General features: G+C 48.8%; 2 protein-coding genes and 1 pseudogene across 3 annotated transcripts in view; 2 read left to right on the top strand and 1 right to left on the bottom strand.

Moving 5' to 3' along the window:
• Positions 1-913: 913 nt before the first annotated feature.
• C2H3orf84 (chromosome 2 C3orf84 homolog) lies at positions 914-18304 on the bottom strand. The gene is made up of 4 exons (XM_025376911.1): positions 18197-18304; positions 16487-16600; positions 1760-1816; positions 914-1330 (listed from the first exon to the last, which is right to left on the bottom strand). The coding sequence occupies exons 1-4, from the start codon at positions 18221-18223 to the stop codon at positions 914-916; spliced, it is 615 nt and encodes a 204-aa protein (XP_025232696.1). The 5' UTR covers positions 18224-18304.
• On the top strand, positions 5897-6418 carry LOC112619081 (annotated as a pseudogene). Its single transcript, XR_003118170.1, has one exon. The product of XR_003118170.1 is annotated as a cytochrome c oxidase subunit 6A1, mitochondrial pseudogene (transcript).
• A 2751-nt stretch (positions 18305-21055) lies between the features above and the next one.
• CCDC36 (coiled-coil domain containing 36) overlaps positions 21056-26046 on the top strand; it is a 52798-nt gene continuing 47807 nt past the window's right edge. The window contains exon 1 of the mRNA XM_025375403.1: positions 21056-21128. Coding sequence (XP_025231188.1) covers positions 21073-21128 — 56 coding nt within the window. The 5' untranslated portion in view covers positions 21056-21072. The remainder of the gene's footprint in view (positions 21129-26046) is intronic.

The raw sequence follows: 26046 nt of genomic DNA, 5'->3' as shown, positions 1-26046 counted from the left end.
AAGGGCTGTCACATGTCACCAAAGGATGGCAGGATAGGATGACCAGAGAAGTGCTCAGAAAACAACAACAAAATACCACAGGGTTAGGAAGACCTCCAGATCCAAGTTACAGAGTGTCTCCTTAGGGTCTCTGCTCACCCCCACAGGGAGGGGTGGTTCAGTGGGTTTTGTGGCCCAGGGCAGTCTCCTTCTGCCTCAGCTGTGGGGCAGCCGTCTCTTGGACAGGACTGTGTGGCCATCCAACAAACCCCGCGAAGGCAGCTGCCTCCTGAGAAAGCTGCTAACTCTTCCTTCTTCCAGCCTTTGTTGCCTGCTAGTACAGGTCTCTGGGGTCTGCTTTCCCCATAGCTACACTGAATACTTGGCCTGCTTCCCCAGTGATGCCTTTCATTCTAGGGTGAAGCACCTAGAAAGTCAGCAGCCCACAGGATATTTGCACATTGTCTGGCAAGCTGGCAGAGGAGACCAACACAGAGACGTCTCTGTTTGGGGGAATAGGCTGTTTCCCAGAAGAGAAAGGTTGTGGGGAAGATAGTCACTCTGCTGCCTTCATAAGGAGCCCTCCCTCAGTGTCACCCCCTCCACCCTACCACCTGCTCTGTCCTGACTTCAACTTAGGCTGGGGACTGCCCTCTAATCTTCCTCTCTACAGCTGGGTTTGCTACAAGAACAGAGTAGTATTTGGGACCCTGGAACCCACCTGCTGTGGCTATGGCAACCCTCCTGGACTCTTAGCCTCCCCTTTCTCACCTAGTGGCAGGGATCCCAGAGCAGCACCTCCCACGCCCAGCACACAAACACCATGGGCACAAGTGCCCTGGAAGACAGGCACAGGACCTGGCAGCCCATTACTACCTTTCATCCTCTTGGGCTGCATCCCATTGTGGGCTGCAAGCACAGAGAGGCTGCTGTGTCAGCTGTCCTTGTTTAATGCTCTGGACCAGTTTAGACACTCAGAGACCCCAGCATGAAGGTAGTGCTGCAGCAGCTTGGGTCTTGGGATCACTGGGAGGTCAGGCAGTATGTCTATGACTGGCGCCTGGGGCCCTACCTTGTAACTGCCACAGTGGCCACCCCGGGATGGGTAGCAGAAGTTCTGCTGGTAGGTGGTCCTGGCATGGGAAGGCTGGACCTGCACAAAGTGGACGAGGCGCTGGGGGAGGCCACTGAGTCCTGGGCCTGGTCGGAAATCAGCCTGGTAAGAAGATTCCAGGGGCCCTTGCTGGCGCAACTCTATCTCACAGGGTGCCCAGCGCAGGAAGGTGTGCCGCTGCCACAGGCGCTCCAGGTCCTTCCGCCTTCCAATTCCCTGCAGCAGGCAGTAGGGGCCCTCCTCAACGGTACGGGCCATTGGCCCATATTCCTGGCACCAAGCACCTTCTTGGACCCCTCCTAACCCCAAGTCTGCTTGGTGATGCCTGTCCTAGGCCGGGCTGTCTTGGCCTGTACCCTGGCCTCCTTGGCCTGTCTCCCCAGTGATGTCTTTCATTCTAAGGTGAAGCACCCAGAAAGTTAGTGGCCCACAGGATACTTGCACATTGTCTGGCAAGCTGGCAGAGGAAACCAACATAGAGATGTCTCTGTTTGGGGGAATAGGCTGTTTCCTAGAGGAAAAAGTTTGTGGGGGAAGATAGCCACTCCTCTGCCTTCATAAGGAGCCCTCCCTCAGTGTCATCCCCTCCACCCTACCACCTGCTCTGTCCAGACTTCAACTTAGGCTGGGGGACTGCTTGCCATTCTTCCTCTCTTCGGCACTCACTTTGTCAAAGGAAGTACGGTTGTCATGCTTGGAGAAGAAGTGTTGCTGCGCCGGCTCCTTGAAAGATAGTGAGAAAGAAAGTGAATAGGGAAAATGATGCTTATTTACCCGCCCTTACCCGGATCACTGCCTCAGGGTCCCTAATGGAGGGAAGTCGCCAGGAGCCACTGCCCCTAAGCTGCTAAACTGCCAACAGACAGAGGACAGAGACTAATTAAAGCAACACTTCAGTCCTGGGATATCTCAACCTGGGACTTCCCCTGAAGCAGAAGACCATGGAACCCTTATTGAGGAGGGTCCTCGATAAGGAGGCATCTGCCAGGACATCCTCCCATCAGGGGAGCAGTGGCTGAGTTTCAAGCTGGGCCTTAACTCTGATTGCCCAGCACTTGAGTCCTCTCCTCCCCTGCATCCACACTTACTCCCCCATCAACATACCCAGACTCTTGGCCCTAAATGCCATCTGAAAACTGGAATTTCTATCTCCAGCTCAAATTTTCTCCTGAATTCTGGGCTCAGTAGACAACTTCCTACTCCACATCTCCATGTAAATGCCCAATTGGGCATCTCCAAACATATGACTGAGCTTTGGGTCGTCCCAGACACACTCCACCTACAGCCTCCCCCAGCTCAGACTACGGCAGCCAGATCCTGTCAAACACCTTGAGTCCCCTAGATTCTCTTCTCTCATACCCCACATTGAAAGTGCCAGTATCCTGTTGATACTGTGGTCAAAATGTGCCCAGGACCAGACCACGTCTCAGCATGCCCACTGTTTTCCCCGATCCAAGCCACATTCCTCTCTTGCCTGAATTTTTTTTTTTTTTTTTTTTTTTTTTTTTGAGACAGAGTCTCGCTCTGTCCCCCAGGCTGGAGTGCAGTGGCACGATCTCGGCTCACTGCAAGCTCCGTCTCCTGGGTTCAGGCCATTCTCCCGCCTTAGCCTCCCGAGTAGCTGGGACTACAGGCGCCTGCCACCGCGCCTGGCTAATTTTTTTGTATTTTTAGTAGAGACGGGGTTTCACCGTGGTCTCGATCTCCTGACCTTGTGATCCACCCGGCTCGGCCTCCCAAAGTGCTAGGATTACAGGCGTGAGGCACCGTGCCCGGCCTCTTGCCTGAATTATTGCAAGAGCTTCCTGCCTGGTGTCCCTGCTTTCAAACTTGCCCCTCCAGTCTGTTGTCCACTTTGCAGCCAGGATAATTCTGTTAGTACATAAATGAGAGCACATCTCATTTGCTGAAAATTCACAACAGTTCCTCCTATTTGTGGTAGCCAAAGTCATCATAGTGGTCTGTGAGACCCACACGATATTGGTCCTTCTATTACCTCCAGCCACACTGATTTCCCCACTGCTCCTCAGACATACCAGGTGCTCCCACTTAGGGCTTTGCACCACCTGTTCCTTCTCCTGGCCAGATAATTCCCTCACACCTCCCTCTTCCTTCCTTGAGCACTAGGCCAATGGTTCCATCACTCTAACCGTGCATTTTTCACCTGCTAACATACTATATTATTCTATATGATGTTCCCCCCACCGATGAGAACATCGCATGCCCCGCCATTAGAACATAAGCTTCTTGTGGGCAAAGGTAGTCTGTCTTGCTCATATTTTTAACTCCAGCACTGCTCAATAAATGTTGCTGTTAAATCAATAAACAGGCTGGGCACGGTGGCTCACACCTGTAATCCCAGCACTTTGGGAGGCCGAGGCAGGTGAATCACCTGAGGTCAGAAGTTTGAGACCAGCCTGGCCAACATACTGAAACCCCGTTTCTACTAAAAATACAAAAATTAGGCTGGGTGTGGTGGCTTACGCCTGTAATCCCAGCACTTTGGGAGGCTGAGGCGGGCAGATCACTTGAGGTCGGAGTTCAAGACCGACCTGGCCAACATGGTGAAACCCCGTCTCTACTAAAACACACAAAAAAATTAGCTGGGTGTGGTGATGTCTGGCTGTAATCCCAGCTACTCAGGAGGCTGAAGCGGGATAATTGTTTAAACCTGGGAGACAGAGGTTGCAGCGAGCCGAGATCGTGCTATTGCACTCCAGCCTGGGCGACAGGAAAAAAAAAAATTAATGAACAGGGACAGAAGGTCCTGGCCCAAGGGAATTTACTTTGGCTCAGTTGGAGCTAGAGCCTTGCTCCACTCCCAGGCAGAGAAAGACCATCTTTTAGGCCTGCAGGCTTCAGCAGGAATCTGTCCCAAGACCACCTTCTTGCCTTTGTGACTGGCTTCTGCCCTCAGAGCCATACCCAGCCACTCAGTTTCTCCTGCTGTAGACCTGAAGTGGCCAGATCTGGTGAGGTCAGGCTTGGCTGGCTTGGGAGTATAGGTAATGGCTGACAGCAGGTCCCCAGATAAAATCCATTCTAGGCCGGGCGTGGGGGCTCAAGCCTGTAATCCCAGCACTTTGGGAGGCCGAGACGGGCGGATCACGAGGTCAGGAGATCGAGACCATCCTGGCTAACACAGTGAAACCCCGTCTCTACTAAAAAAATACAAAAAACTAGCCGGGCGAGGTGGCGGGCGCCTGTAGTCCCAGCTACTCGGGAGGCTGAGGCAGGAGAATGGCCTAAACCCGGGAGGCGGAGCTTGCAGTGAGCTGAGATCCGGCCATTGCACTCCAGCCTGGGTGACAGAGCAAGACTCCGTCTAAAAAAAAAAAAAAAAAAAAAATCCATTCTAGATCCCTGAGCCAGAATCTTCAGGGTAGAACTTATTGTATATGTATTTAAGAGTTCCCTTTTTAGAACCGCCTGCCTTCAACAGTCCGATGGTAGTCTTCAAGCAGAATGAAAACTCCAAGAAGGTGGGAAGCTTTCATTCCTCAAAATGCAAGCTGAGGCTGGGCACAATGGCTCACGCCTATAATCCCAGCAGTTTGGGCGGCAGAGGCAGGTAGATCACTTGAGGCCAAGAGTTCGAGACCAGCCTGGCCGCATGGTGAAACCTCGTCTCTACTAAAAATACAAAAATTAGCTGGGTGTGGCGGCGGGTGCCTGTGATCCTAGCTACCTGGGAGGCCGAGGCAGGAGAATTGCTTGAACTTGGGTGGCAGAGGTTGCAGTGAGCTGAAATCTCGCCACTGTACTCCAGCCTTGGCAGCAGAGAGAGACTCTGTCTCCAAAAAAAAAAAAAAAAAGCAAGCTGAGGCCGAGTGCAGTGGCTCACACCCATAATCCCAGGACTTTGAGAGGCCAAGGAGGAAGGATTGCTTGAGCCCAGGAGTTCAAGACCAGCCCGGGCAGCATGGCAAGGCTCCCAGATACTGTCTCTACAAAAAATAAAAAAAACGCCAGGCGTGGTGTTGCATACCTGTGGTCCCAGCAACTAATAAGGCTGACGTGGAAGGATCACGTGAGCTTAAGAGGTCAAGGGTGCAGCCAGGCGCAGTGGCTCATGCCTGTAATCCCAGCACTTCGGGAGGCTGAGGCGGGTGGATCACGAGGTCAGGAGATTGAGACCATCCTGGCTAACACAGTGAAACCCCGTCTCTACTAAAAAATAGAAAAAATTAGCTGGGCATGGTGGTGGGCACCTGTAGTCCCAGCTACTCGGGAGGCTGAGGCAGAAGAATGGTGTGAACCTGGGAGGTGGAGCTTGCAGTGAGCCAAGATTGAGCCACTGCACTCCAGCCTGGGTGACAGAGCGAGACTCTGTCTCAAAAAAAAAAAAAAAAAAAGAGATCAAGAGTGCAATGAGCCATGATCGTGCCACTGCAAACCAAGTTACAGACTGGGAGAAAATATTTATAAACCATATATCCAACAGAGGACTAGAAAATATAAGGAACCCTCTCAACTCAACAGTAAAATCACAGTCTAATTAGAAAATTGGCAAACATGAAGACATCTAACCAAAGAAGATATACAGATGACAAATAACACATGAAAAGATATTTATCATTAAACATCAGGGAAATGCAAATTAAAACCACAACAAAATATCACTACACATCTATCAGAATGGCTCCAGTTGAAAATAGAGACAACACCAGGTATTGGTGAGAATGCAGAGAAACCAGATCATTCATGCATTGCTGGTGGGAATATAAAATGATAAAGCCACTCTCGAAAACAGTTTGGCAGTTTCTTTTAAAAACTAAACATGTGGAGAAGTCCAGGTCGAAAATGGCGGCAGTTGGTGTGTCCTGGGTTTCTTGGCTGCTGGGTCAGTCCGGCCCACAGCTGGGGTGGCCTATGTTGAGTGGTGCCCATGGTGAAGAGGAATCAGCTCGCATGTGGAAGACCCTCACCTTCTTCGTCGCGCTCCCCGGGGTGGCAGTCAGCATGCTGAATGTGTACCTGAAGTCACACCACGGAGAGCACGAGAGACCCGAGTTCATCGCCTACCCTCATCTCCGCATCAGGACCAAGCCGTTTCCCTGGGGAGATGGTAACCATACTGTATTCCATAACCCTCATGTGAATCCACTTCCAACTGGCTACGAAGATGAATAAAGAGAATCTGGACCACTACCTGGGCACCAGGGACCACAGCACTGGTTTGGACCATTACTCTGCACATGGATCAGAAAAAGTATACGGGACCTTAAGCTCATCTTCTTGTATCAAATGACGACTGGTATACTGGTCTTCCATCCCTTTGCTTGTGGCAGGAGATGGCTTAAATAAATAACTTAAACTTAAAAACAAACAAACAAACAAACAGACAAAAACTAAACATGTGGCCGGGAGTGGTGGCTCATGCCTGTAATCCCAGCACTTTGGGAGGCCGAGGTAGGTGAATCACGAGGTCAGGAGTTCAAGACCAGCCTGGCCAAGATGGTGAAACCCCGTCTCCACTAAAAAATACAGAAAAAAAAAAAAAAAAAAATTAGCCAGGCGTGGTGGCAGCCTCCTGTAATCCCAGCTACTCGGGAGGCTGAGGCAGGAGAATTGCTTGAACCTGGGAGGCGGAGGTTGCAGTGAGCCAAGATGGTGCCACTGCACTACAGCCTGGGTTACAGAGTGAGACTCCATCTCAAAAAACAAACAAACAAAACAACAACAACAACAACAAAAATACTAAACATGCAGCCAGCCTCGGTGGCTCATATTTGTAATTCCAGCATTTTGGTGGGCTGAGGTGGGTGGATTACCTGAGGTCAGGAGTTCAAGACCAGCCTGGCCAACATGGTGAAACCCTGTCTCTACTAAAAATACAAAAATTAGCCAGGCATGGGGGCACACACCTGTAATCCTAGCTACTCAGGAGGCTGAGGCAGGAGAACTGCTTGAGCCTGGGAGGCGGAGGTTGCAGTGAGCTGCGATTGTGCCATTGCACTCCAGCCTGGCCGATAGAGCGAGACTCTGTCTCAAAACAAAATAAAATAAAACAAAACAAAACAAAACAATAACACTAAACATGCAACTACTACGTGACCCAGCAATTGTATTCCTGGGCATTTATCCCAGAGAGACAAAAACTTATGTTCAACCAAAAATTTATACACAAATATTCTTAAAAGCTTTACTTGTTGGCCGGGCGCGGTGGCTCAAGCTTGTAATCCCAGCACTTTGGGAGGCCGAGACGGGTGGATCACGAGGTCAGGAGATCGAGACCATCCTGGCTAACACGGTGAAACCCCGTCTCTACTAAGAAATACAAAAAAAACTAGCCGGGCGAGGTGGCGGGCGCCTGTAGTCCCAGCTACTCGGGAGGCTGAGGCCGGAGAATGGTGTGAACCCGGGAGGCGGAGCTTGCAGTGAGCTGAGATCCGGCCACTGCACTCCAGCCTGGGCGACAGAGCGAGACTCCGTCTCAAAAAAAAAAAAAAAAAAAAAAAAAAAAAGCTTTACTTGTATGAGCCAAAAACTGGAATCAGGTCAGATATCCTTTAACAGATGAATGATTAAACAAACTGGTAAGTTGGTACCAAGGAATACTACTCAGTAATGAAAATAAATGTACTATTGATACACACAATAATTTAGATGAATCTCTTTTTTTTTTTTGAGACGGAGTCTTGCTCTGTCCCCCTGGCTGGAGTGCAGTGGCACTATCTCGGCTCACTGCAAGCTTCGCCTCCCGGGATCATGCCATTCTCCTGCCTCAGCCACCCGAGTAGCTGGGACTACAGGCGCCCGCCACCGCGCCCGGCTAATTTTTTTGTATTTTTAGTAGAGACGGGGTTTCACCGTGTTAGCCAGGATGGTCTCGATCTCCTGACCTTGTGATCTGCCCGCCTCGGCCCCCCAAAGTGCTGGGATTACAAGTGTGAGCCACCGCACCCGGCCTAATTTGGATGAATATCTAGGAAATTATGCTGCAAAAATAGTCTCCAAAGAGTGCATATTGTATTATTCTATTTACGTAACTGTTTTTGAGACAGGGTCTCACTTTGTTGCCAGGCTGCAGTGTGGTGACACAATCATGGCTCACTTCAGCCTTGACCTCCTGGGATCAAGCAATCCTTCTACCTCAGCCTCCCGAGTAGCTGGTACCACAGGTGCATGCCACCATGCCTGGCTATTTGTTTAACTGTTTTTTAGAGATGAGTTCTCATTATGTTGCCCAGGCTGATCTTGAACCCTTGGGCTCAAGCAATCCTCCTGCCTTGGCCTCCCGAAAGTGCTGGGATTAGAGGCATGAGCCACTGTGCCCAGCTTTATATAACATTTTAATTTAATTTAATTATATTTTTGCCGGGTGCGGTGGCTCAAGCCTGTAATCCCAGCACTTTGGGAGGCTGAGACGGGTGGATCACGAGGTCAAGAGATTGAGACCATCCTGGCTAACACGGTGAAACCCCGTCTCTACTAAAAATACAAAAAACTAGCCGGGCGAGGTGGTGGGCGCCTGTAGTCTCAGCTACTCGGGAGGCTGAGGCAGGAGAATGGCGTGAACCTGGGAGGCGGAGCTTGCAGTGAGCCGAGATCACACCACTGCACTCCAGCCTGGGCGACAGGCGAGACTCGGTTTCAAAAAAATAAATAAAATAAAATAATTATTTTTTTGAGACAGAGTCTCACTGTGTCGCCCAGGCTAGAGTGCAGTGGCTTGATTTTGGCTTGCCGCAACATCCACCTCCCAGGTTCAAGAGCTTCTTATGCCTCAGCCTCCCAAGTAGCTGGGATGACAGGCATGTGCCACGACACTGACTAATTTTTGTATTTTTACCAGAGACGGAGTTTCACCATATTGCCTGGTTGGTCTCGAACTCCTGACCTCCAGCAGTCTGCTGCCTTGGCTTCCCAAAGTGTTGGGATTACAGGCATGACCTACCACAACTGGCCTATGCAATTTTTTTTTTTTTTGAGATGGAGTCTTGCTCTGTCACCTGGGCTGGAGTGCAGTGGTGTGATCTTGGCACACCACAACCTCCGCCTCCCAGTTCAAGCGATTCTCCTGCCTCAGCTTCCTGAGTAGCTGTGATTACAGGCGTGAGCCACCAAGCTCAGCTAAATTTTTTTTTTTTTTTTTGAGATGGAGTCTCGCTCTGTCGCCCAGGCTGGAGTGCAGTGGCGCGATCTCGGCTCACTGCAAGCTCCGCCTCCTGGGTTCACGCCATTCTCCTGCCTCAGCCTCCCGAGTATCTGGGACTACAGGCACCTGCCACCAAGCCCGGCTAATTTTTTTGTGTTTTTAGTAGAGATGGGGTTTCACTGTGTTAGCCAAGATGGTCTCGATCTCCTGACCTCGTGATCCGCCCACCTCAGCCTCCCAAAGTGCTGGGATTACAGGCTTGAGCCACCGCGCCCAGCCTAATTTTTTGTATTTTTAGTAGAGATAAGGTTTCACCATGTTGGCCAGGCTGGTCTCGAACTCCTGGCCTTAAGCGATCCACCCACCTTGGCCTCCCAAAGTGCTGAGATTACAAAGGTGAGCCACTGCACCCTGTCTGTAACATTTTTAAGTGACAAAATTTTAGAAATGGGAGATTGATTTAGAAATGGGGGCCAGGTGCGGTGGCTCACGCCTGTAATCCCAGCACTTTGGGAGGCTGAGACGGGTGAATCATGAGGTCAGGAGATCGAGACCATCCTGGCTAACACAATGAAACCCTGTGTCTACTAAAAAATACAAAAAAAAAAAAAAAAAAAAAATAGCCAGGCGTGGTGGCGGGTGCCTGTAGTCCCAGCTACTCGGGAGGCTGAGGCAGGAGAATGGCGTGAACCCAGGAGGCTGCGCTTGCAGTGAGCCAAGATAGCGCCACTGCACTCCAGCCTGGGTGAAAGAGTGAGACTCCATCTTAAAAAAAAAAAAAAAAAGAAGTGGGGGCCAGGCACAGTGGTTCATGCCTGTAACTTTGTGGGGCCAAGGCAGGTGGATCACCTGAGGTCAGGAGTTCAAGACCAGCCTGACCAACATGGAAAAACCCCGTCTCTCCTAAAAATACAAAATTACCCGGGTGTGGTGGTGCATACCTGTAATCCCAGCTACTGAGGAGGCTGAGGCAGGAGAATCACTTGAACCCGGGAGGCAGAGGTTGCAGTGAGCCGAGATCACGACACTGCACTCCAACTTAGGTGACAGAACAACACTCTGTCTTAAAGAAAAAAAAAAAATTACATAGACCAGGCGGGGTGACTCACACCTGTAATCCTGACACTTTGGGAAGCTGAGGCAGGCAGATCACCCTAGGTCAGGAGGTTGAGACCAACCAGGGCAATATGGTAAGACCCCGTCTCTACTAAAAATACAAAAAAATTAGCTGGACACAGTGGTGGGCACCTGTAATCCCAGCTACTCGGGAGGCTGAGGCGGGAGATTTGCTTGAACCCGGGAGGCAGAAGTTTCAGTGAGCCGAGATCACACCATTGCACTCCAGCCCGGGCAACAAGAGCGAAACTTGAAAAAAAACAAAAACAAAAACAGAGCAGCACCAGGGATCCCTTGTGATGTTGGTCTACCACCACAGTCAACTGTGGTGTTAGATACACAAAACTACATTGGCGATAACATTTTAAAGCTCTTTTTTTTTTTTTCGAGACAGTGTGTCATATTGTTGCCCGGGCTGGAGTACAGTGGCTCGATCTCAGTCCACTGCAACCTCTGCCTCATGGGTTCAAGCTGTTCTCCTGCCTCAGCCTCCCAAGTAGCTTGGATTACAGGTGCCTGCCACCATGCCCTGCCAATTTTTTGTGTTTTTAGTAGAGATGGGGTTTCACTATGTTGGCCAGTCTCAAACTCCTGGCCTCATGATCCGCCCACCTGAACCTCCCAAAGTGCTGGGCGCCCAGCTAAAATTTTATAGCTCTTTTTTGTTTGTTTGTTTGTTTTTTCTTTTTTTGAGACAGAGTTTTGCTGTTGTTGCCCAGGCTGGAGTACAGTGGAGCAATCTTGGCTCACCACAACCTCTGCCTCCCGGGTTCAAGTGATTCTCCTGCCTCAGCCTCCCAAGTAGCTGGGATTACAGGCCTGTGCCACCACCCCCGCTAATTCTGTATTTTTACTAGAAATGGGGTTTCACCATGTTAGTCAGGGTGGTCTTGAACTCCTGACCTCAGGTGATCTGCCCGCCTTGGCCTCCCAAAGTGCTGGGATTACAGGTGTGAGCCACCGCGCCCGGCAAATTTTTTTTTTTTTTTTTTTTTTTTTTTTTTTTTTTTTTTGAGACGGAGTCTTGCTCTGTCACCCAGGCTGGAGTGCAGTGGCCGGATCTCAGCTCACTGCAAGCTCCGCCTCCCAGGTTCACGCCATTCTCCTGCCTCAGCCTCCCGAGTAGCTGGGACTACAGGCGCCCGCCACCTCGCCCGGCTAGTTTTTTGTAGTTTTAGTAGAGACGGGGTTTCACTGTGTTCACCAGGATGGTCTCGATCTCCTGACCTCGTGATCCACCCGTCTCGGCCTCCCAAAGTACTGGGATTACAGGCTTGAGCCACCGCGCCTGGCCGCGCCCGGCAAATTTTATAGCTCTTTTTTTTTTTTTTTTTTGAGATGGAGTCTCGCTCTATCATCCAGTCTGGAGTGCAGTGTCGCCATCTCGGCTCACTGCAAGCTCCGCCTCCTGGGTTCACTCCATTCTCCTGCCTCAGCCTCCTTAGTAGCTGGGACTACAGGTGCCCGCCACCATGCCTGGCTAATTTTTTGTATTTTTTAGTAGAGACGGGGTTTCACCATGTTAGCCAGGATGGTCTTGATCTCCTAACCTTGTGATCCGCCCGCCTTGGCCTCCCAAATGCTGGGATTACAGGCGTGAGCCACCGCGCCCTGCCTATAGCCACTGTGCCCAGCCTATAGCTCTTAATACACACACACACACACACTCACACACACACACGTACAAGTAAAACTAGGGAAATTTGAATGAACCTTAGTGATTATATCAATCAATGTCAATGTCCTGGTTGTGATATTATACCATAGCTTTGCAAGAGGTTACCATTGAAGGTAACCAGGCAAAGTGTAGAAGAAATCTCTATTATTTTTTACAACTGCTTATGAATTGATAATTATTTCAATGAAAGTTTCAATTAAAATCTAGGAGTCTGGCCGGGCGCGGTGGCTCAAGCCTGTAATCCCAGCACTTTGGGAGGCCGAGGCGGGTGGATCACGAGGTCAGGAGATCGAGACTATCCTGGCTAACATGGTGAAACCCCGTCTCTACTAAAAATACAAAAAACTAGCCGGGCGTGGTGGCGGGCGCCTGTAGTCTCAGCTACTTGGGAGGCTGAGGCGGGAGAATGGCGTGAACCCGGGAGGCGGAGCTTGCAGTGAGCCGAGATCACGCCACTGCACTCCAGCCTGGGAGCACAGCGAGACTCCGTCTCAAAAAAAAAAAAAAAAAAAAAAAAAAATCTAGGAGTCTGGGGCAAGTTTCAATTGACCCCCAAATTTCTCCCGTGTCTATCCTCAGCTACCAAATTGCACTTAGCCCTAGAATGTATATGTCTTTCCTGTCGGAGGCACCTCTGACTGGAAATTCACTATTCCTACAGTGGCAGGATAATTTATTGACGCCCAGTGAGTTTTGTTCTCTCAAAACTGTGGGAGCTTGGTGAGAAGCACAATCATTTCCTCTCTACCCAGGCAATTCTGGGTATTCTTGCCCTGCAAAGAATGATCACTAGCATCTTTGTTTCTTAATCATTCAAGGCTCCTTTTCCATCGAGGTGGTAAAATCCATGGTTTCTGAACAGGTAGAGCTAGGATTGGGATTCCATCTTAAGAAGCCTTGGAAGAGAGGTGGGTTTCCTTGGAAGGGGCAGTATTTGCATGTGGTAGGGCTAAGGGCCCCTGTGCGGGCTGGGCAGTCTGCACTAAGAGAGGAGGCTCCTTGGTAAACTGAGGGATGGGATGGCAGCAGGGGCCTAGCAATCATGGCACTGCAGGTGAAGAAACTGCACCCAACCAGACAGAACTCTTGTCCAACCTGAGGAACTAAGAGGACCAGAATTATATTTCCCAAGAATCAGGCAGTTGAAGGCTGGAAAGAGATTAATCTGCTTTAGAAGAAAAAATGAAAAAAAAGAAAAAATAATTTTCTTGCATCTGTATGTCATGGACAAAAATTTTACAAACCAAAGGAGAGTGGATGCTACATCTTAGAAAGGCTTTAAACAATAGCTAGAATCTGCCTGTAATCTCAGCACTTTGGGAGGCCGAGGCAGGCAGATCACAAGGTCAGGAGATTGAGACCATCCTGGCTAATACTGTGAAACCCGTCTCTACTAAAAATACAAAAAAAATTAGCCAGGCATGGTGGTGGGTACCTGCAGTCCCAGCTACTTGGGAGGCTGAGGCAGGAGAATGGCGTGAACCTGGGAGGCAGAGCTTGCAGTGAGGAGAGATCGAGCCACTGCACTCCAGACTGGGCGACAGAGTGAGACTCTGTCTCAAAAAAAAAAAAAAAAAAGAAAAGAAACGATAGCTAGAATCTGCCAGCTGAAACCTGGTACCTCTCAGTCAATGCAAAATGAAAATGTGCAACTTCTCTGAGCAGTCCTATTAATTAAAACAACTTTAGACCTAGGAAGAACCATGAGATTTGACATTTATATAACCTGAATCCAAGACACAGATTACGCTACTTGGGGCTGCTGCTAATGTTAGTAAATTTTTTGTGTAGAAAATCCTTACATTGATCTGCAGCCAAAACATGTCCCTTACATGCCTGTTTCTCAGTAATGAGTTTTTTTTTTTGTTTGTTTGTTTTTTTTTGAGATGGAGTCTCGCTCTGTCGCCCAGGCTGGAGTGCAGTGGCCGGATCTCAGCTCACTGCAAGCTCCGCCTCCCGGATTTAGGCCATTCTCCTGCCTCAGCCTCCCGAGTAGCTGGGACTATAGGCGCCCGCCACCTCGCCCGGCTAGTTTTTTGTATTTTTTTAGTAGAGATGGGGTTTCACCGTGTTAGCCAGGATGGTCTCGATCTCCTGACCTCATGATCCGCCCGTCTCGGCCTCCCAAAGTGCTGGGATTATAGGCTTGAGCCACTGCGCCCGGCCTCTGAGGAATGAGTTTACCAGATTGATAGGATGTTCCAATCTCTGGGAGGAGAGCTGCCACTGAGGGCAATGACAAACATACAACAGGAAGTCTCTGGGTTGCTTCTCTTTCTGTACTTCCCACATCCCATCAGTCTCAAAAGGGAGGTGGCCCTGGATTGACAGTCTGGAGCTGCATCTGGGCCTGGCTTGGTAGGCTGTAGCAGGCAGCCCTTGCAAGTGCATATGCTGAGGAAGTTCAGTTTCCATAAAATAGCAGCCTCCAGGACCCTAGTCTCAGCCTGGGAAAGCAATTCATAGAAAATCCAGATGGCAGATCAAATAGGACCTGGCAAAAGCCTGGGAAGCAAGAAGGTGCAGTGGGTGGTACCTGTTTCAGGTACCCCTTCACGTCCTTCTGGGCCTTCTTCTACCCAGCTGTTGCTCTGGAGGCTGACCTGACTGCACTCAACACTGCGCTCCCTTTGTTCTGGCCACCAGGGAGCCCTGGGAGGAGATGGAGGAAAAGAGAGAGGAAGTGTTTCTTCTCTTGGCTCCCTCCTAGGCCACTTCCCACCTGGCTATGTCTCTCTACCTAGGATTACTGCTCCTGTCAGGGTGACCCTTTCCATACCTTTATCTCCTTCTCGATTCTAGAAGCCATGCCTCCCCCTTGTCCCTTTTGCTCAGTGGTACTAACCACTTGGTTGCTACCAGCCTGTGGGACTGCCTTTATCTGAGGCTGTCACAAGCAATCCTTTGTAAACATAACCTTCTGAGTTCTGCTGAGTATGCTTTTTACTATTATGACTCTGATTTTTAAATTTTATTTCATTTTTTCAGACCGAGTCTCACTCTGTCACCAAGGCTGGAGTGTGGTGGTGCCATCTTGCTTCATTGCAACTTCTGCCTTCTGGGTTCAAGCAATTCTCTCTACCTCAGCCTCCTGAGTAGCTGGGATTACAGGTGTGCACCACCATGCCCGGTTTAATTTTTTTTTTTTTTTTTTTTTTTTTGAGACGGAGTCTTGCTCTGTTACCCAGGCTGGAGTGCAGTGGCCGGATCTCAGCTCACTGCAAGCTCCGCCTCCCAGGTTCACGCCATTCTCCGGCCTCAGCCTCCCGAGTAGCTGGGACTACAGGCGCCCGCCACCTCGCCCGGCTAGTTTTTTGTATTTCTTAATAGAGACGGGGTTTAACCATGTTAGCCAGGATAGTCTCGATCTCCTGACCTCGTGATCCGCCCGTCTCGGCCTCCCAAAGTGCTGGGATTACAGGCTTGAGCCACCGCGCCCGGCCAATTTTTTTTTTTTTTGAGACGGAGTTTTGCTCTTGTTGCCCAGGCTGGAATGCAATGGCACTATCTGATCTTGGCTCACTGCAACCTCCACCTCCTGGGTTCAAGCCAGCCTCCTGCCTCAGCCTCCTGAGTAGCTGGGATTACAGGCATGTGCCACCAAGCCAGGCTAATTCTGTATTTTTAGTAGAGATGGGGTTTCTCCATATTGGTCAGGCTGGTCTTGAACTATCAACCTCAGGTGATCCACCCCAGTGCTGGGATTACAGGCGTGAGCTACTGTGCCTGGCCTATTTTTTTTTTTTTTTTTTTTTTGTATTTTTAGTAAAGATGGAGTTTCACCATGTTGGCCAGACTGGTTTCGAGCTCTTGACCTCAAGTGATCCACCTGCCTTGGCCTCCCGAAGTGCTAGGATTACACGCATGAGCCACCTTGCCCAGCCATGACCCTGATTTATGATACACGGTGCCCCTTCCTTGTCTCCAGGCCTGTAAGTAGTAAAGGGCCTATGGCCCTGTATCCCTTTCCTGTTCTCCAGAAGCCTGTTATAGCCACTCCAGGCTACCTGTGCCATCACTCCTTTCCAGTATTCCCTGGCCAAATGTGTAGGCCAGTACCCAGCTGCCTCCTGTACTACTTCCCTGACCAGAGGAGGCCTCCTACTAATTTCCAAGGCCCTGGACTGTGAAGCTGGCTGTGGGATGGACCATGGGCTTTCTTAGCATTAAGGAATCTGAATGTGAAGATAGTTGTCAGCAAAATTCAAAGCTTACTTCCTGGGTTCTAGAGGCTGTCTGCCTGTAGCTACCCACCCCAGCTAGGCCCTTACCCTTTGTCCATCTAGAAAGGGCAGTGAGCAAGACGGTTCAGTTTGGCACTCACTCTTTTCTACCCTGTCTGTAGGGGAAAGATCTGACATCTCCGAGAAGAAAGGTAAAGCTCGTCCCAGGGCTAGGTGTCAATACAGCCATGGAAGGGATGGGATGATGCTTTTGGGTTCTGGGAGAGGCAAGAACTGGTCCAGTCACCCCCACTGCCTTCAGGTCTGCCTTGTACCTGACATCGCTGCAGGAACACTGCTGGAGGCTGGGGCTTGGCTGCAAGGCGGTATTCTCTAGCACTTTCACTCTTGAATTGGCTTCTGTAGTGCCCATAGAAGCCATTGTTGTGCTATAACAAGACAGGAATGAGGATAACTCACTCAAATCTCGACCATGAGTCCTAGACCTCAGGTCCCCAACTGAGGGTTCCAGGAAAGCCAGACCAGAAGCCCCTTCTGGAAGTTCCTGACAGAATAGAAAGAATCTAAGGAGTTAGGACACTCCTGGAGATGGGCCAGTATAGAAGTGTCTTCATCCATCATTAGGACAGTTGAACTCAGCTGTAATGACCCACTTGGGCTATGCATGTGTAGGGAAGGAGTGCCATTCATTCAGAGGAGAGAGTTGTGGGCAGGGCCACTGATCAGGGGTGTGGTCCTTCCCTAAAGAGCCGGAGAAGAAATCCCCTTTGTTGTTCTCCCCACAGTTTTTTTTTTTTTTTTTTTGAGACAGAGCCTTGCTTTGTTGCCCAGGCTGGAGTACAGTGGCACAACCTCAGCTCACGGCAACCTCTAACTCCCAGGTTCAAGGCATTCTCTTGCCTCAGCCTCCCAAGTACGTGGGACTACAGGCGCCCACTACCATGCCAGGCTGATTTTTTTTTTTTTTTTTTTGAGACGGAGTCTTGCTGTGTCACCAGGCTGGAGTGCAGTGGTGTGATCTCAGTTCACTGCAACCTCTGCCTCCCTGGTTCAATCAATTCTCCTGCTTCAGCCTCCCGAGTAGCTGGGATTACAGGTGCCCACCACCACACTCGGCTAATTTTTGTATTTTTAGTAGAGACAGAGTTTCACCATGTTGGCCAGGCTGGTCTCGAACTCCTGACCTCGTGATCGGCCCACCTTGGCCTCCCAAAGTGCTGGGATTACAGGCATGAGCCACCACGCCTGGCCTGGAGAGGATTTCAGAGAGAGGAACTGTCAGGAGACAGAAATAAGCAACTATCAGAGGTTCAAGAAAGGGGCTGTACTGTGCTGATGTCATTACGTGGACACTCTGTGGATGATCATGTCTGGGAACTCCTATGGCCCAGCCTCTTTGTCCTAAGTTCTCCCTGGAGAGGATGGGTGTGTCTGGCCCTCTACAATTATAACCCTGAGCAGAAGAACCTGTCCTAAGCCTGCCCTCTGGCCATGACAATGGGCTATTTAACAGGACTAGAAAGCCTCATATCTTTCCATCCAAAGACATGGATCACTTTGTCTGTCTATCCTTCTCTGTCAGAAACCCCTCACTCTCTATTCAGGTTAGTTCAACAGTATTTATCAAACCTTTATTGTCTTCCAGGCATGGGGCTGAGCATGGGAAATACAGATGGACAAAAACACAGTATTTGCCCTCAAAATGTTCCCAGACTAGAGAGCAGCCAAACTCCAAAAGTTTGAGTGGCTCAAACAATTAACTAGGAATAAATGGGGTGGCTAGAGGACTAGGAGTTTCCACTAGCTTGCAGGAGACTATGATGCATGAAAGGGGGCAAAGTGTTAGGAAGACTAGGCAGCCTCCAGGGGTGACCTCAAGATGGTGGAGAGGAAGTGGGAAGCTCAGGGTCCTATTCCAGGTTAGATGCCAGATGAAAACCTCTTCACTTCACTGTCATGACTCAGTCAGATTTTGGGTACAATCAGAGGGCCGGGGCCAGGATTAACATAAAGTGCACTCTTACCCAGGAGCCTACTAACGCACTTTGCATCTTTCCAAGAAGGGAGCAGAAAAGGCAAACTTCCCTCTTGTCTTTTTGGAGGATGTCTTCAGGAAAGAGAATCTCTGGAGGTCAATTCTTTTGTTGCTTAGTGACAAGGGAAGGTTGTGACTGCATAATGCTGCTGCTGTTTGTTGAGGTAGCACATGGCCTGTTGCCCCTTTGTCCTTGCTGCCCGAGTTCTTCTCTATGAGAAAAACCTGCCCCTTGGCATTAACAGCCTGAAAGAGCCCTTATGTATAGAAACACACAGGGCTCCATGGTAGAGTCTAATGGATTCGCAGCCAATGAAATATTCAAAGAACATTTTAAAGGCGGGCAAATCCTGCATTTAAAAACCTATGCATTCATACTGCCAGGAATATAAATTTAGAAAGCATTCTGGCCGGGCGCGGTGGCTCAAGCCTGTAATCCCAGCACTTTGGGAGGCCGAGACGGGCGGATCACGAGGTCAGGAGATCGAGACCATCCTGGCTAACACGGTGAAACCCCGTCTCTACTAAAAATACAAGAAAATTAGCCGGGCGAGGTGGTGGGCGCCTGTAGTCCCAGCTACTTGGGAGGCTGAGGCAGGAGAATGGCGTGAACCCGGGGGGGCGGAGCTTGCAGTGAGCCGAGATCGCGCCACTGCACTCCAGCCTGGGGCACAGAGCAAGACTCCGTCTCAAAAAAAAAAAAAAAAAAAAAAAAAAAAAAAAAAAAAAAAAAAAGAAAGCATTCCATGGAGTCAGAAGAAATGTTAAAGAGTTTGGTGGCTTTTAGGATAAAATTACTGCTTCAGAATAGGCTTTGCCAATTTATCTCTTAGGAGTTTGTGGTGACTGGGAATGCTAATCATGACAGGTGAATGTTTCAAGGGCCGAGTAAAGGAATAGAGTATAACAGAAGAACAGAGAAGGAACTTGCAAAGATTTGACATTATGGTTCCATTCTGAGCTACCCTTGGACGAATTATTGACTGAATTCTCTCTTATTTGTAAAAGAGGGACTTAAACAGTTCACCCCCTTTAGTAACCATGGTGGCTCATGCCTGTAATCCCAGCACTTTGGGAGGCTGAGGTGGGCGAATTGCTTGAGCCCAGGAGTTAAAGATCAGCCTGGGCAACATGGTGAAATCCCATCTCTACAAAAAATACAAAAATTAGCCAGACGTGGTGATGCGCTCCTGTGGTCTCAACTATTCAGGAGGCTGAGGTGGGAGGATTGCTTGACCCCAGGAGGGCGAGGCAGCAGTGAGCCATGACTGTGCTACTGCATTCCAGCCTGAGAGACAGAATGAGACCCTGTCTCAAATAAATAAATAAATAATACAAATATACAAAACAATGCTATGATTTATGGATACAAACATATGAACTGGCTGGGTGTGGTGGGTCACTCCTGTTATCCTAGCACTTGGGGAGGCCAAGGCGGGCAGGTTGCTTGAGTACAGGAGTTCAAGACCAGCCTGGTCGATATGAGACCCTGTCTCTATTTTTACATAAATAATTTTTAAAATATAATAATTAAAAATAAAAAGCATGGGCTGGCTGCAGTGGCTCACGCCGGTAATCCCAGAACTTTGGGAGGCCAAAGCAGGCAGATAACCTGAGGTCAGGAGTTCAAGACCAGTCTGGCCAAGATGGTGAAACCCCGTCTCTACTAAAGATACAAAAAAAATTAGCTGGGCATGGTGGCATGTGCCTGTAATCCCAGCACTTTTGGAAGCCAAGGTGGGTGAATCACAAGGTCAGGAGATCGAGACCATCCTGGCTAACACGGTGAAACCCCATCTCTACTAAAAATACAAAAATTAGCTAGACGTGGTGGCACACACCTGTAGTTCTAGCTATTCGGGAGGCTGAGGCAGGAGAATCGCTTGAACCCGGAAGGCAGAGGTTGCAGTGAGCCGAGATCATGCCATTCCACTCCAGCCTAAGCGACAGAGCAAGACTCCATCTCAAAAAAAAAAAAAAAAAAAAAAAAAAGCATGCATAGGAATGATGGGAAACAAATATAGGATATAAATCGACTGGCGGCTGGGTGCAGTGGTTCACACCTGTAATCCCAGCACTTTGAGAGGCCGAGGCGGGCGGATAACAAGGTTAGGAGATCAAGACCATCCTGGCTAACACGGTGAAACCCCGTTTCTGCTAAAAATACAAAAAGAAATTAGCTGGGTGTGGTGGCGGGCACCTGTAGTCCCAGCTCCTCAGGAGGCTAAGGCAGGAAAATGGCAGGAAAAGAAAAGGAATCACCTGGGGAGGGGAGCAAGGGGAACGGTATCAGGGAGGACAGAATGGAGCTTGAACTCTGTCTGTAAAGCTTTTACTTTTTTTTTTTTTTTTTTTGAGACTGAGTCTCGCTCTGTCACCCAGGCTGGAGTCCAGTGGCCGGATCTCAGTTCACTGCAAGCTCCACCTCCCGGGTTTACGCCATTCTCCTGCCTCAGCCTCCCGAGTAGCTGGGACTACAGGCACCTGCCACCTCGCCCGGCTAGTTTTTTTTTTTTTTTTGAGACGGAGTCTCGCTCTGTGGCCCAGGCTGGAGTGCAGTGGCGCGATCTCGGCTCACTGCAAGCTCCGCCTCCCGGGCTTACGCCATTCTCCTGCCTCAGCCTCCCGAGTAGCTGGGACCACAGGCGCCCGCCACCTCGCCCGGCTAGTTTTTTGTATTTTTTAGTAGAGACGGGGTTTCACCGTGTTCGCCAGGATGGTCTCGATCTCCTGACCTCGTGATCCGCCCGTCTCGGCCTCCCAAAGTGCTGGGATTACAGGCTTGAGCCACCGCGCCCGGCCTGGAAAAAATTATTAACTTTCTTAATATTCATCTTTTCTTTCTAATAGGTATAACTGTAAGAAATGAATTTTAATGTCTGGAATATCAAAGAGATGCTCAGTATTCCTTCAGGCTCTGGGTAAGTTTTCTGGTTATATTCTCTGATCCTTAAGAGGATTTTCTAGTTTCATTGATTTCATAGAAAAAGCGTTCCTGGCCAGGCGTGGTGGCTCATGTCTGTAAATCCTGCACTTTGGAAGGCCGAGGCAAGTGGATCACCTGAGGTCAGGAGTTCAAGACTAGCTTGGCCAACATGACAAAACCCCGTCTCTACTAAAAAACTACAGAAATTAGCCGGGGGAGCTGGTGTGCACCTGTAATCCCAGCTACTGGGGAGGCTGAGGCAGAATTGCTTGAGGTGGAGTTTGTGGTAGACCAAGATTGCGCCCCTGCACTCTAGCCTGGGCGACAGAGTGAGACTCAATCTCAAAAAAAAAAAAAAAGAGGATTCCCTTCCTATTAGGTTATAATAATGGAGGTACCCTATACAGCCTCTTCTTCTCTTCCTCTTCTCTGTCTCTGCTGCATCTTCTTGTGCTTTTTTTCTGTCCATTACAAAAATGGTACCAATCCAGCTCTGTGTGTTAACTGAGTAATGACTTTGTATCCAGCATTGGGCCAGTTAGTGTCAGAGAAGGTTCAACATCTGGACACTCAGCCCAGTTGCAGCAACTGCTACTGAAATAGCAAGGAGCAAAATCGAGACAATGTTCAGATATATGTTCAGTTGTACAGTGCAATTTATAGGTACTGTGGAGATTAAGAGCCACTCTAGGTATTGACAAGGCTCATTGAGGTATTGCCCTTTCAACTACTCCACTAAGGTACTTAACATTGGTGTCTACCATCCTGCAATAAGCCTGTCACTGCTAACTTGGTGAGTATGCCTGAGAAGTAGTGTGTATTTAAGGGATTTGTAATTGCTTATGGTATGCTTTTATCACCAGATAGTTTCTTTCCTCTTTAACACCTTCCTGAAGTTTTATCAATTGATCAGAAACTAGAGCACTGCTTTTTTTTTTTTTTTTTTTTTAAATTTTTGAAAAAGAAAAAAAAAATGCTTACAGTTGGTAGGGAGTAGTGAAAAACTATCTTTACTTCCAGATCATAGTTTTTTGTTTTTTTTTGTTTTTTGAGACGGAGTTTCACTCTTGTTGCCCAGGCTGGAGTGCAATGGTGTGGTCTCAGCTCACTGCAACCTTCGCCTCCTGGGTTCAAGCGATTATTTCACCTCAGCCTCCCAAGAAGCTGGGATTACAGGTGCCCGCCACCATGCCCAGCTAATTTTTGTATTTTTAGTAGACATGGGGTTTCACCATGTTGGAAAGTCTGGTCTCAAACAACTGACAGGTGATCTGCCCTCCTTGGCCTTCCAAAGTGCTGGGATTACAGGCGTGAGCCACCATGCCCAGCAAATCTTCATTAAGTCCAATTATGTCTGTTGGACTTTTTTGTTTTTGTTGCTGCTTGTCCCTTTGGTATCATATCCAAGATTGCCAAATCCAGTGTCATGAAGTTTTTGCCTTCTGGTTTTTTTTTTTTTTTTTTTTTTTTTTTTTTTGAGACGGAGTCTGGCTCTGTCACCCAGGCTGGAGTGCAGTGGCCGGATCTCAGCTCACTGCAAGCTCCGCCTCCCGGGTTTACGCCATTCTCCTGCCTCAGCCTCCCGAGTAGCTGGGACTACAGGCGCCTGCCACCTCGCCCGGCTAAGTTTTTGTATTTTTAGTAGAGATGGGGTTTCACTGTGTTAGCCAGGATGGTCTCGATCTCCTGACCTCGTGATCCGCCCGTCTCGGCCTCCCAAAGTGCTGGGATTACAGGCTTGAGCCACCGCGCCCGGCCTGTTTTTTTTTTTTTTTTTGAGACAGAGTCTCACTCTGTTGCCCAGGCTGGAGTGTAGTGGCACGATCTCAGCTCACTGCAACCTCTGCCTCCCAGGTTCAAGCAATCCTCCTGCCTCAGTGCCCCCCAGTAGCTGGGATTACAGGCATGTGCCACCCAGCTAATTTTTGTAGTTTTTGTAGAGACGGGATTTCGCTATGTTGGCCAGGCTGGTCTTGGACTCCTGACCTCAGGTGATCCAATGGCATCAGCCTCCCAAAATGCTGGGATTACAGGTGTGAGCCACCGTGCCTGGCCTTCATAGTTTAAAGATATAAATCCTACATAATTTCAGTAGGCTCACAAAACTGTTCCTGGCCTACCAAGCCTAGCTAATTATTTTCTTTGGCCCAAAAGGAAAATCACAGAGAACAATTTTGAGCAATGATTATGTTACCCATATTATATGTTTGTAACCCATTTCTTAGTTTACCTCAGGAAATAGTTCTGTTACCAAAACACCAGGGGTTCAGTCTAGGTCCTGCTGCTCGACACACACAAAGCCAATCATGAGATGAGGAATATTACCAAGGAAGAAGGCTGTAATTGGCAGCAGAGAATATGGGAACTTAGTCTCAAATCCGTCTCCCTAACTAAAATTAAGGGTTTATTTAGCTGGGAGGAAATGTAACAATTTGTAAGAAAACAAGAACTAGCGGGGAGCAAGGAGGCATCTGGTGCAGTGATCTGGTGAGTTTCAGTTATTTGATACTTTTTTGAGAGGCCTGAAAGTCCTTTCCTGAGGAAGGAACTCAGAAAAAACAAATGGGAGTTTTAAGCTTTAACAGGAGAAGGGTCAATTTCTATGTTTATCCAAAAACAACTGTGTATGGGACTGGGGCTGGTTTCATTTCTGAGTAAAAATAAGCACCCTTCTCTATCCTGAACTATTAAGAGTTTCTTTTTGTTTTAAAAATAGTATGTTTATATCAAAATAGAAACAAGTAGTTTGTATTAATATTATAAAGGTTTCTTTGGCTCAGAATATGTACTTATATGTTATCTAATTGCTTTAAATTTAACATTTGATAAAGGAATGATTCGTGTGTGTGTTTTAATGCAGCAGTCCCTAAACTTTTTGGTAACAGGGACCAGTTTTGAGGAAGACAATTTTTCCACAGACCAGGATATGGAGAAATGATTTTGGGATGATTCAAGTGCATTAAATTTATCATGTACTTTATTTCTATTATTACATTGTAATATATAATGAAATAATTATGATCGGACACAGTGGCTCACACCTGTAATCCCAGCACCTTGGGAGGCCGAGGCAGGCAGATTGCTTGAGGTCAGGAGTTTGAAACCAGCCTGGCCAACATGGCAAAACCTTGTCTTTCCAAAAAATTACAAAAATTCGACGGGTGTGGTGGTGGGCTCCTGTAATCCCAGCTACCCAGGAGGCTGAGGCACGAGAATTGCTTAAATGTAAGGCCTAACACCATAAAAACCCTAGAAGGAAACCTAGGCAATACCATTCAGCACATAGGCATGGGCAAAGACTTTATGACTAAAACAACAAAAGCAATGGCAACAAAAGCCAAAATAGACAAATGGGATCTAACTAAACTAAAGAACTTCTGCACAGCAAAAGAAATTATCATCACGCAGCCCGGGATGCCTGAACCGCTCCCCGCGGTGGGCTCCAGCACCGCCTGAGCCTCCCCAACAAGCACCGCCCCCTGCTCCGTTGGGCTCAGTCCTGTTGACCGCCCAAGGGCTGACGAGTGCAGGCGCAACTTGGGACTGGCGGGCAGGTCTGCCTGCAGCCCTTTCGCGGGATCCACTAGGTGAAGCCAGCTGGGATCCTGAATCTAGTGGGGACTTGGAGAACTTTTATGTCTAGCTAAGGCATTGTAAATACATCAATCAACACTCTGTGTCTATCTCAAGGTTTGTAAATACGCCAATCAGCACTCTGTGTCTAGCTCAGGGTTTGTAAATACACCAATTGGTACTCTGTATCTAGCTAACCTAGTGGGGACTTGGAAAACTTTTCTGTCTAGCACTCTGTGTCTAGCTCAGGGATTGTAAATGCACCAATCAGCACCCTGTCAGAACGGTCCAATCAGCTCTCTGTAAAATGGACCAATCAACTCTCTGTAAAATGGACCCATCAGCAGGATATGGGTGGGGCCAGATAAGGGAATAAAAGCAGCCTGCCTGAGCCAGCCAGCCACTACCTGCTTGGGTCCCCTTCCACACTGTGGAAGCTTTGTTCCTTGGCTCTTTACAATAAATCTTGCTGCTGCTCACACTTTGGATCCACGCTGCCTTTATGAGCTGTAAGACTCACTGCAAAGGTCTGCAGCTTCACTCCTGAAGCCAGCGAGACCACAAACCCACCAGGAAGAACGAACAACTCCAGACACACCGCCTTTAAGAGCTGTAACACTCATCACGAAGGTCTGCAGCTTTACTCCTGTCAGCGACACCACAAACCCACCAGAAGGAAGAAACTGCAGACACATCTGGACATCTGAAGGAACAAACTCCTAGACTACCATCTTCAAGAACTGTAACACACCACGAGGGTCCGCAGCTTCATTCTTGAAGTCAGCGAGACCAAGAACCCACCAATTCTGGACACAATCAGAGTGAACAGGCAACCTATGGAATGGGAGAAAATTTTTGCAATCTACACTTCTGATAAAGGGTTAATATCAAGAATCTACAAAGAAATGAAACAAATTCACAAGAAAAAAACAACCCCATCAAAAAGTGGGCAAAGGATATGAACAGACACTTCTCAAAAGAAGGCATTTATGCAGCTGACAGACATATGCAAAAATACTCATCATCACTTGTCATCAGAGAAGTGCAACTCAAAACCACAATGAGGGCCGGGCGCGGTGGCTCAAGCCTGTAATCCCAGCACTTTGGGAGGCCGAGACGGGCGGATCCCAAGGTCAGGAGATCGAGACCATCCTGGCTAACATGGCGAAACCCCGTCTCTACTAAAAACACAAAAAATTAGCCGGGCGAGGTGGCGGCGCCTGTGGTCCCAGCTACTCGGGAGGCTGAGGCAGGAGAATAGCGGGAACCCGGGAGGCAGAGCTTGCAGTGAGCTGAGATCTGGCCACTGCACTCCAGCCTGGGCGACAGAGCGAGACTCC

Source organism: Theropithecus gelada, chromosome 2, assembly GCF_003255815.1.
Source record: "Theropithecus gelada isolate Dixy chromosome 2, Tgel_1.0, whole genome shotgun sequence".
NCBI lineage: Eukaryota > Metazoa > Chordata > Mammalia > Primates > Cercopithecidae > Theropithecus > Theropithecus gelada.
This window is presented reverse-complemented; position numbering and strand designations above follow the sequence as displayed.

Bases quoted from the DNA above. Each gene is read 5' to 3' on its own strand.
- C2H3orf84 (XM_025376911.1), bottom strand. From the start codon at position 18,223: ATGCAAAGTGCGTTAGTAGGCTCCTGG. The intron at 1,817-16,486 runs GTACAAGGCAGA...CTATCTTTCAAG, and splicing joins TGTTCCTGCAGCGATGTCAG to GAGCCGGCGCAGCAACACTT. The intron at 1,331-1,759 runs GTGAGTGCCGAA...ACCGTTGAGGAG, and splicing joins ACCGTACTTCCTTTGACAAA to GGCCCCTACTGCCTGCTGCA.